Here is a 17903-nt window from a genome sequence, read left to right on the forward strand (position 1 = left end):
AGGGTTTTACCTAAATCTTCCTCAATTCCCAGCTGCAGTTTCTTCCCCTCCATCTTCTCGATGTCCTCATCGTTGAACTTGTACCACTCTCCTGTCTGTGGGTCCTTCACGTGGGCGATGTAGTGCCCGGAGTAGGCGCTTACTCCACGGTGGATGAGCACAGCGCTCAGCTCGTACACGTACACCCCGTCTGCAAGGCAAGCAGCACTTACACACAGCTCTGCAGCCAACAGCACTCGTCCTTCCTGTCCTAAAACCTCGTGTTTTCACCAAGCACCAAAGCCTGCACTTGAACTCACAGTGCTTCAGGACATTGCTAAAAGGGTTGTGGCTTAATAACAAGGATGTCGCTTGAAATACGGGCTTCAAACTACTCTGGACAGAATTTTTACAAAAAGAGGATTCAGAGGAATCCAAGAATGGTTTGGGTTGGAAGGGATTTTAAAGCCTATCTTGCTCCACCTCTCTGCCATGGGCAGGGACACTTTCCGCTATCCCAGGCTGCTCCAAGTCCCGTCCAGCCTGGCCTTGGACACCTCCAGGGACCCAGAGGCAGCCACAGCTTCTCTGAGCAGCCTGTGCATCATCACCTTCACAGGAAGGAATTTCCTTGTAAACAGAATTAGAGATCTGCCGAGAGGCAATGAGCAAAGGTAACAAAAAACTGCCCTAAACTCACTTTTTTGCTCCATGAAAGGCTCCATGTCCAGCAGCTCTGAGAAGCCAATGTAGGTGTTCAGCTTCTTCTTGTGGCCAGTTTGTCTGTGCGGAGGCAAAGCTGTGGTTCAGGGCACGGCAACAACAGCTCCCATCCCAAAACACCTCCCTTGAACCCCCCTGAGCACCCCTCGAGAGGCTCAGACACCCCACATTAAAGCAGGAAGAGCAGGGTAGTGACTTCCCCAACAGCTCCCAGGGTGTTCCCACTCACCTGTCAAACACAAAGCGCATGAGCTGCAGGTTGAGGGTGCAGGGCAGGCTGAGCAGTCGGATCTTCCTTGTGGCATTTTGCTTGCTCTGACAAGTCTCACAAAAATAACGATTGTCCCCTTCTAATTTTTCCTCCTGAGTAGTGGAGAGGCAGAGGGAAAGGTCTTGAGAACGTGTCAGCACTGAAAAGTCAATTGAGCTACTCAACAGCTGGAGAATGAGAAGCACCAAAGTTATTTTAACTATTTAAGTCTCTTCTCACTGCTGCCCAAATTTTTCTGAGTTAAAGACACACTAATGACTGCACTTTACAGCATGGCCATAGCAGGCTACTCTCACTTTAAGGCAGATTTTAGACTGACTCAAGCCCCATTCCAAGTTCTCAGGTCTCTTGCTCCTTGCTTGACTGAGCTGGCTTATACCAAAGAAAATAATTAAATCACCCCTTTCATGAGTTCACATGAATCCAGTTAATGTAAAGCCACATTATAGCCTGGAAACTACACCCTCTGCTCAGCCACCCAAAATCACCCTGCTGGAGTCACTCACTGCCTAAGCAGATCCAAGGGCAGGGTAAGGCCAGAAGAAAATTCCAACCCCCCTAAAAAACGTCACAGGGTTTTTTAGTGTGAAGGAGGAGCAGACAAATGCCAAGTTCTCCAATTCAGGAATTTAATCTGTGCACCCAAACCAGTTTTTTTTTTTCACAGCAGACCTTCTAGGCAGAGCAACTGGTTTGCTGAGTGCACCAGAAAGCAAGGAGCTCAGGGGAAGGGTTCAGGTCAGTTCTGTCCTAAATAGTTTGAGTGGAATCCACACGTTAGTGTGCCAGAGCTGAACTTCAGATCCAGAGAAATTTTCAAGCTGAATTGAGGGCACTTGCAGCTGTTCCTGCAGCTATTCCAGGCACTCCCTGGTACTTCTGAGAGCACATTTTTTCAGCAGGGAATGTCTCCTGTTGCTATGCAGATGAGCACTGACACAGAAAACAGGGAAAGCAGCCGTTCTCCCAGTGCTATCCGTGACAAAGCAGGCAGAGACTTCCCTAATTTTCCTGGCAAAGTATTTTAACTAAAAATGCAACTTTCAAGTGCTTTTTAAAGCTGTAACAGGAGCATGTGATATCACGGAGCCATTCCTTGCTCCATGCCTCAATCCTCATTTTTTGGGTCTGCAGAAAAAAACATTTTCATCTGGATGCATCTCCCTGATCCAAGTCAGTGGCTTCACTCCGACACCGACCTCGAAGGCTGTGAATTGGAGGAAGGAACTGAAATTCCTTGCTAAAAATAGCAGGACTGCAACCCCAACCAGCTCATACCTTGAGGAATTCTGTTATACAGTCTGTCAACTGCTTGTGTCCTTGGATGTTTAACTCCAGCTCGTAAAATTTAGACACCAGTTTAGATTCTCTGCCACACTGGTTGCAGCTGGGATGGGAAAGAAGACAAAAATATATCTGAGGACAGGTCAGGGCTCAAGCATTGGGGCTCCCAACTCTTTAGTAAAATATTCCTTGAATAAAACCAGGAGAAAAAGTGAAGTCCAGGCTAAGGAGATTCACACCTCCACACCATAAAAACTCCAGGAGGAGGTTTAAACAGCTTAACAGCACATACCAGAACCTGTCACAACTTGCATGTACCATTTTATATTATTTTTAAGGTGAAATTCACAGCTCTGAGAACACAGGAATGAAAATACAACACCCAGGATGCTGTTTTCTTGCTGCAGGACCTGCCACTCCATTAACTCACTTTCAGGTTTATTTGGTAAATTCTCATTAAAGGAGTAAAAGCAGCTGGAGAACTGTCACAGCAACACCACACACACAGAAACAGGAAAGGAAAAGGTAAATATTTCCCAGAAAGTGTTTCTGCTGCAGCTTAACTGCCTGCTCTGGTTGCTAGGAAGGATCTTCCCCTCCTAAATCCTTCTAAAAATTTAAATATTTACAAAAAGGGTCTTCCCAAAATGATTACTTACACTGTGACATAGGCACACTCTCCACAGAACTGCTTTTGCACAATGTTCCGGACATCTGGGTTTTTCTGTTTGGACAAAGTATCTTCCAGCAGGGACATGAACAGCTTGGAAAACTCCTGGGCATCCTGAAAGAGAAAACCAAGTTCATTAAGAATCCACCACAGCACAATCCCAACCCTGTCACTAATTCACTGCTAATTACCCCGAGCCCTCCACACAGGCTGGGCCGAGGCTCCGTGCACGGCATGGAAAATAAAGACCAGGCAGGAGAACTAAGGAAAACAGAGGAATTTGGCTAAAAGGAGCGTGAGGCCCTCAGTGTGGGAGCACAGCAGGAGCTGCCCTGGCTCCCTGCCAGCCCTGCTGGGGGCTTTGGCTTCTGCCCTGCTCCTCCCAGGATTCTGGAAGGGATAAAAAGCCTCCTGTGGAGCTTCCAAGCCCCTTCATCCTCCTTTTTGCAGCTGTCCCTGCTCAGATCAGAGGTGAGAAGAGAAATAAAAACACCCCAAAAATGAGAAGCTGCCCTATGGGTGATCCTGGTGACGATCCAGTGCTTCCCCACACCCAGCTCAGGGCCCTTCTCTCCTGCTCTGGTTCTCCTCTTCCAAAAACAAACAGCTTTTGGCCTCTCTCAGCTGCCCTTTGGTGTCCCTGGTCAGCTTCCTTCCTCTCCTGACCCTCCCAAGGAAACATTTGCCAGTGCTCTGCTCTTGCTCCAAAACCTCCCATTACCTCTCCAAGTGGATTTCCAAGCCCTGCCCCTCTCCCAGGCTCCAGATGCAGGCCCACAAGGGCCCTGCAGCACTCACCTCCCACGAGCTGCCCTGGATCCTGGCTGGCTCCTCCTGATCCACCTCCCCCTGAGGCTCTCCTCACCCCTGGGAGGGCCCTCTCACCACCCAACCCCGGGAGGAGCAGCCCACAGAACACCTGCAGGACCCTCACTGCAGCTCTGGCTCCCACCTGGCCCCATCCCATCGCTCCTGGGCTTCATCCCACCACTCCCTCGGCTCCTCCTGATCTGCACTCATCACCTCCTAGCCTGATTCCATTGCTCCCTGGGCTCCTCCTAATGTCCCTGTACTCATCCTATTGTTTCACGTCCTGATCCCATCACTCCCTGGGCTCCTCCCATTCTCCCTGTCTCCATCACTGCCCCAGGGCTCCTCCTTATCTTAGCCCACAGAGCACCTGCAGGACCTCTGGCTCCCACCTGGCCCCATCCCATCGCTCCTGGGCTTCATCCCACCACTCCCTCGGCTCCTCCTGATCTGCACTCACCACCTCCTAGCCTGATTCCATTGCTCCCTGGGCTCCTCCTAATGTCCCTGTACTCATCCTATTGTTTCACGTCCTGATCCCATCACTCCCTGGGCTCCTCCCATTCTCCCTGTCTCCATCACTGCCCCAGGGCTCCTCCTTATCTCTGCATCATCATCCCATTGTTGCATGTCCGGATCCCATCACTCTCAAGGCTCCCTCTTGTCTCCCTGCTCTCTTCCCGATCTCTCTGGCCCCATCCCATTACTCCATGTTCTCGCTCCCTCACTCCCTGGACTCCTCCTGATCTCCTTTGCCTCATTCCATTGCTCCTTAGCCCCATCCCATCACTCCCTGGGTCCCTCCTCTCTCCCTGTCCTCATCCCATTCCTCCTTGGGACCCTCCTGATCTCCCTCTCTCCATCCCATTGCTCCCTGTTCTCCTCCTTATCTCCCTGTCCCCATCACATCACTCCTTGGACTCCTCATCTCCCTGGCCTCATCCCATCACTTCCTGGGCACTCCTGATGTCCTGGTCCCCTCCCGTTTTCCCCCTGCACTCTGGTGGGACCCACAGCCCCACCTCCCCCTTCATCTCCCTGGCCTCATCCCATCACTCCCTGGGCTCTTCCCTGGGCACTCCTGATGTCCTGGTCCCCTCCTGTTTTCCCCCTGCACTCTGGTGGGACCCACAGCCCCACCTCCCCCTTCATGTTTGCACCCAGAATCCAGACCCAGCTGGAAGCTGCCCAGTGACTGCCCAAGGGTGATTCCCAGCTTCTGGAAGTGCCAGGAATCTCCTCCCACACACCTGCTGCTGCCCCGTGTCCAGCCCCAGCGCCTTGACAAAGCCCGAGGGGTCGATGTAGCGCCGCTTGCTGTTCTGCAGCAGAGCAAACAGGTACTGCAGGTGCTCACAGATGGTCTGGGGCTCATAGTCTGGGAAAAACACAAGGCACAGCAGGAATTCAGGGCGAGAAGGGATTGCTCCAAGTGTTTCACAACCACTAAAAGTGATGGGCTTGGAAGGTAGTTTAAGTTATCAGGAAAACCGAAGTGGATCATGTAGGTGATGATAGCACATCCCAGCACAAGCCAAACAGAGAATAATTTAGGTTGGAAAAACCCCTTAGGATCATCAAGTCCAACTGTAAATATTTACATTCTGCAACTTTCAGATAGGAGGGTGGAGCCAGGCTGTGCTCGAAGGGAACAAGGGACAGGATGAGAGGAAATGACCTTGAGTTGTATCAGGAGAGGTCTTGGTAGGATATTAGGGAAAATTCCTCCATGGAAGGGGTAGTCAGGCACTGGAACAGGCTGCTCAGGGAAGTGGTGGAGTTCCCACCTCTGAAAGTGCTCAAAAACTGTTTGGATGTGGCACCTGGGTGCTTGGCAGTGCTGAGGGCATGGTTGGATAATCTGATAATCTTGGAGGAGTTTTCCAACCTTAGGGATTCCATGATTCCATCCTGCAGTGCCCAGCGTGAGCTGTGAGTGAAGTGTTTACACAGCATACACCAACTACTCCAAAAAATAGCTTATTTACCCCAGAAGGGAAACATCATTTACAACCATCATGAAACAGCAGCAGAGCTGAGGTGGCTGTGCTGACCCAGAGCCTCCCTGGGGAAAGCACCCAACAGCAGAAAAAAGTCAGAGCTTTATTCCTATGTGGGGCCCAAATTTCAGCCCTGCTATGGGATAAGTGCAGCTCTGCAGCAGCACAGACCAGCCCTGACCCACACGTTCCACCCCCAGGACCACCACTGGGCTGCCTTGGGAAGCAAGACCAAACTAAACCATCATTTTCAACCAGCTCAGATCACTCTGATCTGCGACAGCACCTGGATTAAGGCTGGTTCATTCCCAAAATCCAGATGATGGCTCCCAACCAGCTCAGATCACTCTGATCTACGACAGCACCTGGATTAAGGTTGGTTCATTCCCAAAATCCAGATGATGGCTCCCAACCAGCTCAGATCACTCTGATCTAGGACAGCACCTGGATTAAGGCTGGTTCATTCCCAAAATCCAGATGATGGCTCCCAACCAGCTCAGATCACTCTGATCTAGGACAGCACCTGGATTAAGGCTGGTTCATTCCCAAAATCCAGATGATGGCCCCAGACTAACGGCTGGAGCTTTCCCCATGAATTCTCCCAGTCAAGCTAACCCCAAGGTGGGGTTTTTGGGAGGGAACAAACCCACGTGCCACGCACCTGTGTCCTTGGGAACGCCGTCCCCGCAGGCGCTGGGGCACAGGTAGAGCGCCTGCCGCAGCTCCAGGTTCAGGAACCACATCTGCAGGAAGGTGTTGACGTAGCACGTGGCGCCGAGGTTGGTCAGGCCCACGAAGGCGTTCTGGGGGGCAGAGAAAGGGCCAGCTCAGGTCACCTGCCCTGGCCCCAGCGCGGCCCTGGCCCCCGGGGGGTGGGGTACCTTCTTGCGGCGCTCGCAGTTGGGGTCGTCGATGTTGTGGAAGCTGTTCTCGTCGATCTCGCCCAGCCACGCGTGCTCCCCGATGCCCACCAGGCAGTTGGGGTTCCCCCTGCAGTTCCTCCTGGGGAGCCAGACCCCAGCTGTCACCCCTGTGTCCCCTGGGGGCTGGCAGGGTGACAGTGGGGGATGTGGGGAAGCATGTAATGTTGAATGGGATGAGACACGGAACGCCCCCCACAAAAAACACTGGTCATGGGTGAGGAAAGAGTGGAGAACCAGAAGGGGTTTTAGGTTAAAAAAAAAGGGGACCCCAGGGGCAAATATGGGACCAAAGGGATCTGCTATATCTGGGAAGCCAGGCAGGGACAGGGCTTGCCCCAGCTCCAGGGTGAGTGCTGTACATCCAGGCAAGGAGGTGGGTTCCCTTCAGCCACAGGGATCCCCTATAAATGGGGAGCCAGGCAGAAACAGGGGTCCCTACAGCCCTGGGGCAGGACTAGTTCCTTAGATCTGAGAAGCCAGGCAAGAAAAGGGGCTCCCTACAACCCCGGGGTTATCCAAAAAGCTGGGAGGGACAAGTAAGGAGAGGGGCTCCCCACCACCCCATGGGGGCTCCCCTATATCTGAAGAGCCCAGCAACAACGGGTCCCCCACAACACCAGGGTGCTGCCGCGTATGTGACGAGCCAGGTCGGGAGGAGGGCCTCCCAGCACCCCAGGGGAGTTCCCCTACATCAGAGAAGCCAGAGAAGGAGAGGGGTTCCCCACAGCCCGGGGAGGGTCGGTGCGCTGTGTCAGAGCAGAGAGGGACAGAGGGAGCCAGCCAAGGGAGCCGCCTCTCTCTGGGGAGCACTCAAGGCCACACAATGTGCTGAGGGCCCAGCCCCGGGGGATGGGGTCCCCCAGAAGGGAACACGGGGGAGCCTCCACCGACCCCGCGGGACCCGCCAGGGGCGGGGAACGCCCCGCGCCTCATGGCCCGAGGGAACAGGGGGTCGGAGGGGTTCGGTGCCCGGCCCCGCGGTACCGGCAGGCGCCGCGCTGGCAGGGCTCCAGCCGGACGCGATAGGCCGCCTCGATGTGCTCCTGCGCCACCTCCTCGGGCGGCACCGTCTCGGTCCAGCGCCACGCCGCCTTCTCCAGCTGCAGCCGCGGCGCCATCGCTCCCGCCGGCGCCCCGGGGCTGCCCCGGCCCGGCGCGCTCCTCGCCGCGCTCCTTGCCCCGCTCCTTGTCCCGGTCCCGGCCCGGTCCCGATCCCGCCCGGCCCCTCCCGCCACCGTCAGGGCCGGTGACGCCACGAGCGCGACGCTGTGACGGCGCGAGGCGCTGACGTTGACGGGCGCGACGCGCGGGGCTGGAGGCGGGGCTTCCGCCGCAGGGGCGTGGCTTGGGCGCGCCATACACAGGCTCTTGTCCGCCAGGGGTGGGACTTGAATTGTAGGGGGCGTGGCTTGTACGAGCACACGGAGGGGGTGTGGCCTGTGTGCATGGGGGGCGGGGCTCGCTTGCTATGGGGCGCGGCTGACGCGGCGTGGGCGGGGCCTGTGGCCCGGTGGGCGGGGGGCTGCGGCCTGGTGGGCCCATCTCGCTCACACCATGCCCCCTGCAGCCCAACGCCACAGCCCCCCTACATCCCCGCCCCACGCTCCCCATCCCATCGCTGCCGTACCCCCACACCCCCGGCGCAGCCCCCCAAACACGACAGCCGCACTGGTTGTCTCTCCTTTAATGGCTGTCCCCGCGGGGGGGTCCCCGCCAGCACCCCGATTGTCCCTCGCGCCCCCACCCCGCCGCCACCCCGGGGGGCACCCAGGCGGCCCGGCCGCCCCGGCACAGTTTCGGGGGGCCGGTGGAAGGGGGGTGTAAACATTTTTGGGGGTCCCGGCCCCCCCCCCCAGAGTCACCCCGGGTCAGCGAAGCACCGTTTCCTCCTGGTGGTTTTTTTTGGAAAAGAATAAACTTGGCCAATTTCCCCCCAAACTCTGTTTCGGGGGGGTTAGGAGGGGCAGGGGGGCACAGGGGAGCCCCCCAGGGCGCCGTGCCGGAGGTCGATGGGGTGTCGGGGGATGCCGGCGGACTCCAGCGCCAGTCCCCGCACGCAGCCCGAGAGGCCGGAGCTGAACTTGCCGGCGGTCAGGGCGCGGGGGTCGGGGGCGCCGCCTGCGGGGGCACAGGAGCCGCTGGGCGGGGGCACCGCGGGGCCCGCCCGCGGCCCGGCCCGGACACCCGCCCACGCCTAGCTTGTGTCCCGTCTGGTGTCCCCACCCCATGTCCCACCACCCAGGGGTCTCATCCTGTGTCCATCCCGTGCCTCTCCATGCCTCCCATCCTCTATTCCAGCCCGTGTCCATCCCGTGTCCCACCCCATGTCCATCCCATGTCCCACCCCATGTCCATCCCGTGTCCCACCCCATGTCCATCCTGTGTCCCATCACGTGTACATCCCGTGTCCCATCTCATGTTCCACCTGGTGTCTTATCCCAAATGTCATCCCATGCCCATCCCGTGTCCCATTCTGTGTCCATGCCCTATCCCACCCCTGTATCTGTGTCCCACCCCATGTCCATCCCGTGTCCCACCCTATGCCCAGCTCCTATCCCACCCCATGTCCATCTCCTGTGCCACCTCATGTCCATCCCATGTCCCATTCTGTGTCCATGCCCTATCCCACCCCTGTATCTGTGTCCCACCCCATGCCCAGGCCCCTATCCCAGCCCATGTCCATCCTGTGTCCATGCCATATCCGAGTCCCTCCCCATGTCCATCCCCTGTGCCACCCCATGCCTCACCCCATCTATCCCACATCCACCCCATGTCCATTCCACGACCATCCCACATCCACCCTGTGTCCATTTGTGTCCCAGCCCGTGCCTCCAGTGTCCCCCCGTGTCCCCAGTCCCACCGTACCCACGTAGACGCTGCCCTCGGTGTTGGCCATGACGTTGGATCCGGGTGATTCCCCGCTCACCGGCTCCTCTCCGTCCACCTGGAGCTGCCCACGCCGGCCCTCCCTGTGGGGCACCGTCAGCACCTGCACCCGCCCCGCGCCACGCCCAGACCCCCACCCACCTTGTCACCGTCACCCGGTGCCACTCGCCGTCATTGACTGGGTCTTCAGAGGTGATGGTGGCCTCGCCACTGCCCAGCTGGTAGCTGTGGGGGGCACGGTGTCAGTGTGCAGGGCACATCGGGGGGCACCTTGTGGGCTCAGGGGACCCCAGTGCCACACGTCACACCCCAGTCCCCCCTCACCTGAACACCAGGTGCCCATCCTTCAACCCGAGGCCAAGGAAATCTTTGGCTTTGCCACCCTCGCTGGGCTCCTGTGGGCGCAGTCAGGGGGTGAGCAGGGGGCACCTGGACCCCCAGCCAGAGGGGTCTCACAGCCCGTGCCCCCTGTCCCCTGTCCCCTGTCTCACCGCGCCGTGCCACAGCAGCAGCCCCTGGGCGCTGCGCGTCCGCAGCTCCAGCTCGATGGTCTCGGGAGCCTCGGGGGGGCTGCCAGGGGAGGGGAGTGATGGGGGGCAGCACCCAAAAAGGGGGTGATGCCGTGGGGGGGAGCGCAGCACCCCAAAAACGGGGGGTGCCATGGGGAGGGGGGTGCAGCACCCACTCGGGGTGTCCCGTGTCACTCACCCACGAGGGAAGAGGTGCCCGGGAAGGGCCAGGTAGGATCCATCCTGGAATGCGGCGCTGAACTGCCCAGGGGCGTCTGGGGGGAGATAGGGGGTCAGGGGGGATGGGAGGAAGGGGCCCTACCAAGGGGCCCTGCCCCTTCCAAGGGGCATTTTGGGGGGGAAAAGGAGAAATGGGTGCAGGGACCCACCGCCACCCCCGCTGCCCTCCTGCCAGTCCTGCTCCAGCTCTGCCAGTGCCAAGCCTGCGGGAGAAGAGGGGGTAAAGGGGGGACAGGTATCCCCTTGGTGTCCCCAATACCATAACCCTTCCGTACCGTGGTGTCCCCCCACCACGTCCCCATGTGTCTCCAGATGTTCCAGGTATCCCCAAGTATCCCCCAAGTGTATATCCTCAACAGTGTCCCCAGGTGTCCCCCATGTCCCCAAGTGGCTTCACTTATTCCCAGATATTCCCAAGTATTCCCCAAGCGTGTGTCCCTGCCACGTCCCCAGGTGTCCCTCTGTGTCCCCAGTCAATTCCCAAGGGTCTCCAGGTGTCCCCCCCAAGCCCCAGGTGTCTCCAAATGTTGTCATGTGTCCCCATGTGTGTCTCCTTCATGTCCCCAGGTGTCCCTATGTGACCTCCTCCATGTCCCCAAGTGTCTCCCCATGTTCCCAAGTTTCCCCACATGTCCCAAACCATGTCCAAGTGTCCCCAGGTATTTCCAAGTATCCCCAAGTGTGCATGTCCCTTGTGTCCCTTTGTCTTTCCTTTGTCACCCCCATGTCCTCCAGTGACCTGAGATGCCCCTCTGTGTCTTCATGAGTCCCCAGATGTCCCCCCCTGCCCTTCCATGTGTTCCCCCTCGCTGTGCTGGCAGTGTCCCTGCATGCTCCCTGTGTCCCCAGGTGTCTCCCCATGTCCCTGTGCTGTCCCCTCACGGTGTTGGCAGCGGGCCCCGCTGTGTCCAGGGGGGCAGCGGCAGGAGCCATGGACACAGGAGCCACCGTGCAGGCAGGGCCGGGAGGGGTGACAGCCTTCGGCCTCCTCCTCCTCCTCATCCTCGCAGCGCGGGCCTGGGGACAGCGGGACACGGTCACTGCGGGTGCCGGGTCAGTGTGCGCAGCACACACGGGCACGGCCTGCAGGGCACGCCGGGCACAGGTGTGCGCAGTGAACAGGTGTGAGCTGTGTGTGCAAATGCACAGGTGTGCGCAGTGAGCAGGTGTGAGCTGTGTGTGCAAAGGCACAGGTGTGCGCAGTGAGCAGGTGTGAGCTGTGTGTGCAGTGAACGGGTGTGCACAGTGAGCAGGTGTGAACTGTGTGTGTGCAAATGCACAGGTGTGCGCAGTGAGCAGGTGTGAACTGTGTGTGCAAAGGCACAGGTGTGTGCAGTGAGCAGGTGTGAACTGTGTGTGTGCAAATGCACAGGTGTGTGCAGTGAGCAGGTGTGAACTCTGTGTGCAAATGCACAGGTGTGTGCAGTGAGCAGGTGTGAGCTGTGTGTGCAAAGGCACAGGTGTGCGCAGTCAGCAGGTGGGAACTCTGTGTGTGCAAATGCACAGGTGTGTGCAGTGAGCAGGTGTGAGCTGTGTGTGCAAATGCACAGGTGTGCACAGTGAGCAGGTGTGAGCTCTGTGTGCAAATGCACAGGTGTGCGCAGTGAGCAGGTGTGAACTGTGTGTGCAGTGAACGGGTGTGAGCAGGTGTGAACTGCGTTCGTGTACACACACACATGCAAAATGCACACACACAGAGTGCACACGCACACACAGGTGCAGTGCACACACACAAATGCACATGCAGCACAAACGCACTGCACACACACATACACACACATGCAGCACACACGTGTGCAGCACACACACGCAATAATGCACACACACACACACGTGTGCAGCGCACACACACAGTGCACACACAGCATATACCCACATGCAATGCACACATGCAGTAATGCACACGCACGGCACACACGCACTGCACACATGCATACACACCCATGCAGCACACACACGCAGTAATGCACGCGCAGCTCACACACGCGTGCGAACGCCCCACAGCCCAGCCCCGTCCCCGCTCTCACCGCGGGTCCCCGGCCGACATGGGGCGCGGTGGCCGCAGGGCCGCACCCCCCGGCTGCGCAGGAACCGCTCCCGCAGCTCCAGGCGCTTCCCGCTGATGGACACCTGCGGGGACACCGTGGGGACACGGCCACCGTCACTGTCACCGCCCTGCCACCAGGAACACCACCCGACTGGGACACCAACGGGGCCGGGGGGACGCCGGTGAGGGGCACCTCCCCAGTGAGGGGACATCAACAAGGGGACACCAATGGCACCATCCCCCAGCCACGGGGGTCACTTCCAACCAAGGGGACACCAAGGAGAGGTGTCACCAACCCAGTGAGGGAACTCCAACATGGGGATGAGAAGGGAAGTCACCTCCCCAACAACGGGGTCACCTCCCAACCAAGGGGACACCGCCAACAGGGTCATCTTCCCCAAGGGATACCAAGAGGGGTCATCCCCCCAACAAGGGGACATCAGTGGGGGTCACCTCCCTCCCCACCAAGGGGATCATGTCCCCAGTAGGGGGGAATCCCCTCCCCACCTGAGGGGGTCACCTGCCCTCCGAGGGGACACAAGGGGGGTCTCACCTCTCCGATGCAGCCGTGGAAGGAGGCGTTGGTGGGGGGGCGCAGGGGGGGCTCGGTGCCCCCCAGGTACAGGGGGCTGCGCAGGTTGAGCCCCTGGCTCTTGCCGGGCGAGGAGCGTTTCACCGGAGCGGCATCGTCCACCACCAGTGTCCCGTCCTTGTGAACCCGTTCAGCTGTCACCCAGTGCCACTGGCCCAGGGCCACTGGCTCTGCGCTCCGCAGCACTGCCGGGCCTGTGGGGACAGGGGGTGGTGTTATGGGGGACGCTGGGGGACGACCAGGGATGCTCACGGACCTCAGATGTGCCCTGGGTGATGCTTGGGGACCAGAATGACTCCCAAGGACCCCAGTGACTCCCAAGGACCCCAACGGTGCCAGGGGACCCCACTGTGGCTCAGGGACCTCTTTCATGTCAGTGAACTCTGGTAATGCTGTGTCACCCCCTCACTCCCACAGTCCCCGGTGCCACCTGTCCACAGTGCCCTGTGCCACCCACCTGAGCCCAGCTCGTAGCGGAACTCGAGGTGGCCACCGATCATGGCCAAGGCCACGTAGTCCTCGACAGGGGCGGCTTTGCCGGCACTGAAGAGCAGGAGCCCGTCGGGCGCCAGCGGCAGGAACTCAACCTCCAGCCGCAGCTCATGGTGCACGTTGGTGAGGGGCGGGTACGAGACGAAGGCTCCCTCCTCATCGAACGACGGCACATTCACCACCTCACCTGCACATCCCAGTCAGTGCCCAGTGTAGGACCCCACCATCCTCAGGGTGGGACCTCCATCTCCATCTTTAGAGCAACGGCCTTCATCCCCAGAGTGGGACAACATCCATCCATCCATCCATCCATCCAGCCATCCATCCATCCATCCATCCATCCATCCCCATGATGGGACCCCGTCATCCATCCCCAGTTTCTATCCTCAGCCTCCAACCCCACAGTCGGCCCAATGTCCAACTCCATGGTGAGACCCCACCTACACCCCCAGGATGGGACCCCAGCCTCCATCCCCATGGTGCCCATTTTCCTGGCTGGTCCTTACTTCTTGCCAGTGTCCCCAAGGTGGTACCCAGCCCCACCTCATCCCCATGTCACCAGAGTGGTCCCAGCTATGTCCCCATTTCCCTGGAGTGGTCCCCAAACCCACATCCACTTCACCAGGGTGGTCCCAGCCATGTCCCCATTTCCTTGGGTGGTCCCCACCCTGTCCCCATGTCCCAGGATGGTGCCAGCTGTGTCCCTGTGTCGCTCACCCTCGGTGCACCTCTCCCCAGTCTTGCCCAGGTGGCAGCGGCAGGTGTAGCCCTGCCCGTCCGGCCTGTTGACGCAGGTGGCATCAGGCCCACATGCCTCTGTGGGGTGAGAAGCCATAAGCACCCATCCTGATGGGACCCTGGGATGATGTCCCCATGGAGGGAGTGGCGTCACCTACCCGGGTGACAGTGCAATGCCTGCGAGTACTCGCAGTTGCTGCCGGTGAAGCCGTGGGGACATCGGCAGACATAGGTGCCACTCTCATCGTCCTGGCAAACGCCGCCGTTCTGGGTGAAGGGTGACATGGGTGTCAGCAGCGGGCAGGGATGGGTGGCCATCACCTCCTCCCCTCCTATCCTCACCTGGCACGGTCGGTCCTGGCAGGTGGGACAATTGGTGACACCGTGTGCCTGCAGGTCCATGTCCCCAAAGGCCACCTCTTCCCCTTGGATGCGGAGCTGGCGCACGCAGCCTGTGGTGTGGTGGAGATGGGCAGAACTGTCACATGATGCCCAGCACCCCCTCACCCTGGTGCCTCCAAAACCCCTCACTCACCCATGAAACCCTGGCTGAGCCCCGTCTTTGCCACAGCGCTGATGTCGGGGTACCCCCCCAGGTACAGCTCCTCGTTCAGATCCAGCCCTTGGAACTTCCCCTGCAGGCACACGAGGGTGGGCACGAGCTCCAGCACCCCGACCCCCACCCAACACCGCAGCCCAAAGTGATACCTGGGAGGTGCCGTTCACGGCAGGGTGCCCTTCCAGGCCCAGCGAGCCCCAGGTGAGGTTGCGGAGCAGCCGCACCGTGTGGTACTCGCCCAGCCGCAGGGCTGTGGGGTGACGGATGGTGGCCATGCCCGAACCAGCATCAAACCTGGTTTTTTGGAGGTACAAGGGGTGTGAGTGCGTGCTGGCACCCATCTCCCACGTCTCCCATACACCCACTCATAGGTCTCACCTAAATTCGGGGCGTCCACCCACCAACCCGAAGGAGATGAAGTCAGCACCGCTGTTTTTCCGCTGCCCATTGTACAGGAGAAGCCCTGAGGGGTGGCAGGGGATCAGATGGGACAGTCCCCATCCTGAGATGGGGGATAACATCCTAGGGGACCCCAAAATCCTCCCAGAACTGAGGAGAAATCCCCTGTAAACTGGAGGCTCTCAGATGAACAGAGAATGGGAGATAAAGGATGGCAAGTGGAGCATGAAGGGAGGGGAGGATGAAGGCAGAAAAGGGAGGGGTGAATGATGGAGGGGACATGAAGGAGGACACAGAGGACACTTGGGGCACACGGGCTCACCATCGGCAGCATCAGGTCGGAAGGTGATGAGGATCTCAAACCTCTTGTAGGCGTCCTTGATGGTGGGCAGGGGGAGGAAGGAGCGGGGCGACTGCCCGAAATAGGGGACCACATGCTCTGCCGGGATGGGAAGGTAAGGAGGCGCAGGGCATACCACCCCAGCCCCCATCCATCCATCCATCCATCCATCCATCCATCCATCCATCCATCCATCCATCCATCCATCCCTGTCTGTCCTCACCTTGGACCTTCAGCACGTAGTAGGCTGTCTGCTGGCCGCGGTGGTTGGCAGCCACACAGGTGTAGACGCCGGCGTCCTCGGGGCGCACGGCCGGCAGTGTCAGCACATTCCCCTGCACCCTGGCACCCGCCGGCAGCTCCCCCTCCAGCTGTGGCACAGCGGAGTGGGTCAGCACCCACAAGCAGCCCCCACAACGCCTGCCATACCCACCCTCCACCCCGCCACGGCACCTTGCTCCAGGTGATCTCTGGCACTGGGAAGCCAGATGCCAAGCACGGCAAAACAGCTGCTGATCCGAGGGACACCTCCTTCACCTCCGGCTGCCCGGCGATTTGAGGAGCGGCTGGGGACACACAGAGGTGTCACCAACCTGCAGCAACACAGTGTGCATCCCCACCTCTGTGTCCCCGTGCTCACCTTGCACGTGGAGGATGACGTGGGACTGGACGGTGCCCACGGCGTTGGTGGCGGTGCAGCGGTACTGCCCGGCGTCCGCCCGCTCCACCTGCTCGATGGTGAGGGTGCCGGCGCGGACCAGCACCCCAGGGCGGATGCGGCCCCCCACCTTGCTCCAGGTGACGTGGGGACGGGGCTCCCCCAAGCCCAGGCACTCCAGCTCCACTGTTGTCCCTGCCAGCACCGTCTGCACCGCGGTCCGGATGTTGATCAGGGCCCTGGGGAGAGCTTGGGGGACAGTGGGGATATGGGGTGAACCCCTGGCACAGGGAGGCATTGCAGTCTGGCAGTGGAGTGGGAGACAGGGAGAAATGGGGCTCCTGAGGGGATGTGGGATAATTGGAGTGGCTGTGGGAATGGGGAGAGATCAGAGGTGTTGGGAGTCCTCGTGAGCACGGTGAGACATGGGGAGTACCAGGGTGGTCATGGATGTGGGAAGAGATAGGGGGCACTGGGGTGATCATGGGTTTGTGTGGAGAGAGACTGATTGTGTTGGAGTGTCCACAGGCATGGGGACAGGTGGGCGGTATTGGGGTGCCTGTAGGCTTGAGGAGAGATTTCAGGTCACCATGGGCATTGGGGGCTATCGGGGTGCCTGTGTGTGTAGGGAAATGGAAAGTGCTGGGGTGCCCCTCAGTGGGGGGACATGGGGGTCCTGGGGTGCCCTTGGTGGTGGGGGGCAGAGCAGGAGGTGGATGTGTCCCCTGGTGGCGGGGTGATGCTCCTACCCTGGACAGTGAGGGTGGCTCTGTCCTCTGCCTGCCCGCCTGGGCCACTGGCCCGGCACACGTACACGCCCTGCGCCCCCGGCGCCAGCTCCGGCATCCTGTGGAGACACAGCCGGGGTGAAGGACCCCACAGGGGACCAGTGTGAGGGTCCCACCTCCCTGTGCCGTGTTCTTTACCTCAGCACTCCATTCCGCACGCTGTGGGTGGGGGGCAGCTCCCCATCTTCCTTCAGCCACTCCACATGGGCACGAGGGTCCCCGGAGACAGAGCAGGCGAATTCGGCAGTGCCACCCACCCCCTTGACGAGGCTCCCTGGTGTCACTCGCACCACCAAGGGACCACCAGCGATGTCCCCACCTTCACCAGGGGAGGATGATCCACCATCACCTGGAAGGGATGCAGAGCCCCAGTGGTACCCAACAGCAGCACCCAGGGGGATGTGGAGCCCCACTGGTACCTGTCATCACCGGGATCACCCGGGCAGGATGCACAGCTCCGAGGGCACCCGGCAGCACTGCCAGCGCCCAATGTGGAGCACAAACAGTACCCGGGCCGGGGATGGGCTCACCATGAACAACCACGCGGGCGAAGGCCTCGGCGGTGCCGACGCGGTTGGTGACGAGGCAGCGGTAGGTGCCGGTGTCGGCAGGGGCCGCGGGGCTGAGGCGGAGGAGGCCAGCGCGGTGGGCCACGCGTGCCGAGAGGCTGCCGTTCACCTTGTCCCAGCTGTAGTGCAGCGGGGGCGTGCCGTGGGCCAGGCACTGCACCTGCACCGCGTCACCTGCCCGCACCGCCGTGTCCTCCGGGAGGATGGTGGCATATGGAGGTGCTGTGGGATGGGGGCAGCTGTCAGCCATGACGGGGCCAGGAATGGGTCAGCGGGGCAAGGAGGGTGGTGGTGAGGGGTGTAGGGGGTGATGGAGATGGGCGTGTGTTGGGATGGATGAGAGTTGGATAGATCCGTGAGGAAGGGGTGGATAGAGGAGTGAGAGGAGATGGAGAGATGGATGGGTGGGATGGCCAGGAGTGATGG

The 17903-nt window shown here is 59.8% G+C and overlaps 2 protein-coding genes across 17 annotated transcripts in view; both read right to left on the bottom strand.

The window, feature by feature from the left end:
• Nucleotides 1–7907, bottom strand: part of USP48 (ubiquitin specific peptidase 48) — a 30993-nt gene extending 23086 nt beyond the window's left edge. For 8 of the 13 annotated variants that reach the window (XR_005953752.1, XR_005953753.1, XR_005953754.1 and 5 more), the window contains exons 1-9: nucleotides 7645–7907; nucleotides 6619–6739; nucleotides 6399–6540; nucleotides 4988–5115; nucleotides 2917–3041; nucleotides 2252–2360; nucleotides 932–1140; nucleotides 680–762; nucleotides 11–190 (exon numbers count right to left, since the gene is read on the bottom strand). Coding sequence is in view for 10 of the 13 variants with exons in the window: in XM_041419438.1 (XP_041275372.1) it covers nucleotides 11–190; nucleotides 680–762; nucleotides 932–1140; nucleotides 2252–2360; nucleotides 2917–3041; nucleotides 4988–5115; nucleotides 6399–6540; nucleotides 6619–6739; nucleotides 7645–7778 (1231 nt within the window). In the remaining 3 variants the exon portion in view is untranslated. Of the gene's footprint in view, nucleotides 1–10; nucleotides 191–679; nucleotides 763–931; nucleotides 1141–2251; nucleotides 2361–2916; nucleotides 3042–3118; nucleotides 3493–4987; nucleotides 5116–6398; nucleotides 6541–6618; nucleotides 6740–7644 lie in introns of those variants that run through there. The other 5 variants (XM_041419437.1, XM_041419440.1, XM_041419445.1 and 2 more) reach the window with 5 other exon arrangements.
• Nucleotides 7908–8329: 422 nt separating this feature from the next.
• Nucleotides 8330–17903, bottom strand: part of HSPG2 (heparan sulfate proteoglycan 2) — a 41664-nt gene continuing 32090 nt past the window's right edge. For all 4 annotated transcript variants that reach the window (XM_041419406.1, XM_041419408.1, XM_041419407.1 and 1 more), the window contains 24 exons: nucleotides 17439–17699; nucleotides 17047–17257; nucleotides 16870–16967; nucleotides 16103–16369; nucleotides 15916–16028; nucleotides 15686–15833; nucleotides 15445–15561; nucleotides 15102–15186; nucleotides 14873–15017; nucleotides 14700–14799; nucleotides 14507–14616; nucleotides 14323–14431; nucleotides 14144–14242; nucleotides 13392–13613; nucleotides 12896–13128; nucleotides 12323–12425; nucleotides 11178–11312; nucleotides 10445–10498; nucleotides 10255–10330; nucleotides 10038–10116; nucleotides 9871–9941; nucleotides 9688–9771; nucleotides 9526–9629; nucleotides 8330–8778 (listed from right to left, as the gene is read on the bottom strand). In XM_041419406.1, the coding sequence (XP_041275340.1) occupies nucleotides 8615–8778; nucleotides 9526–9629; nucleotides 9688–9771; nucleotides 9871–9941; nucleotides 10038–10116; nucleotides 10255–10330; nucleotides 10445–10498; nucleotides 11178–11312; nucleotides 12323–12425; nucleotides 12896–13128; nucleotides 13392–13613; nucleotides 14144–14242; nucleotides 14323–14431; nucleotides 14507–14616; nucleotides 14700–14799; nucleotides 14873–15017; nucleotides 15102–15186; nucleotides 15445–15561; nucleotides 15686–15833; nucleotides 15916–16028; nucleotides 16103–16369; nucleotides 16870–16967; nucleotides 17047–17257; nucleotides 17439–17699 (3188 nt within the window). In that variant the 3' untranslated portion in view covers nucleotides 8330–8614. The remainder of the gene's footprint in view (nucleotides 8779–9525; nucleotides 9630–9687; nucleotides 9772–9870; nucleotides 9942–10037; nucleotides 10117–10254; nucleotides 10331–10444; nucleotides 10499–11177; nucleotides 11313–12322; nucleotides 12426–12895; nucleotides 13129–13391; nucleotides 13614–14143; nucleotides 14243–14322; nucleotides 14432–14506; nucleotides 14617–14699; nucleotides 14800–14872; nucleotides 15018–15101; nucleotides 15187–15444; nucleotides 15562–15685; nucleotides 15834–15915; nucleotides 16029–16102; nucleotides 16370–16869; nucleotides 16968–17046; nucleotides 17258–17438; nucleotides 17700–17903) is intronic.

Source organism: Onychostruthus taczanowskii, unplaced genomic scaffold, assembly GCF_017590055.1.
Source record: "Onychostruthus taczanowskii isolate IOZ18803 unplaced genomic scaffold, ASM1759005v1 scaffold61, whole genome shotgun sequence".
Lineage (NCBI taxonomy): Eukaryota > Metazoa > Chordata > Aves > Passeriformes > Passeridae > Onychostruthus > Onychostruthus taczanowskii.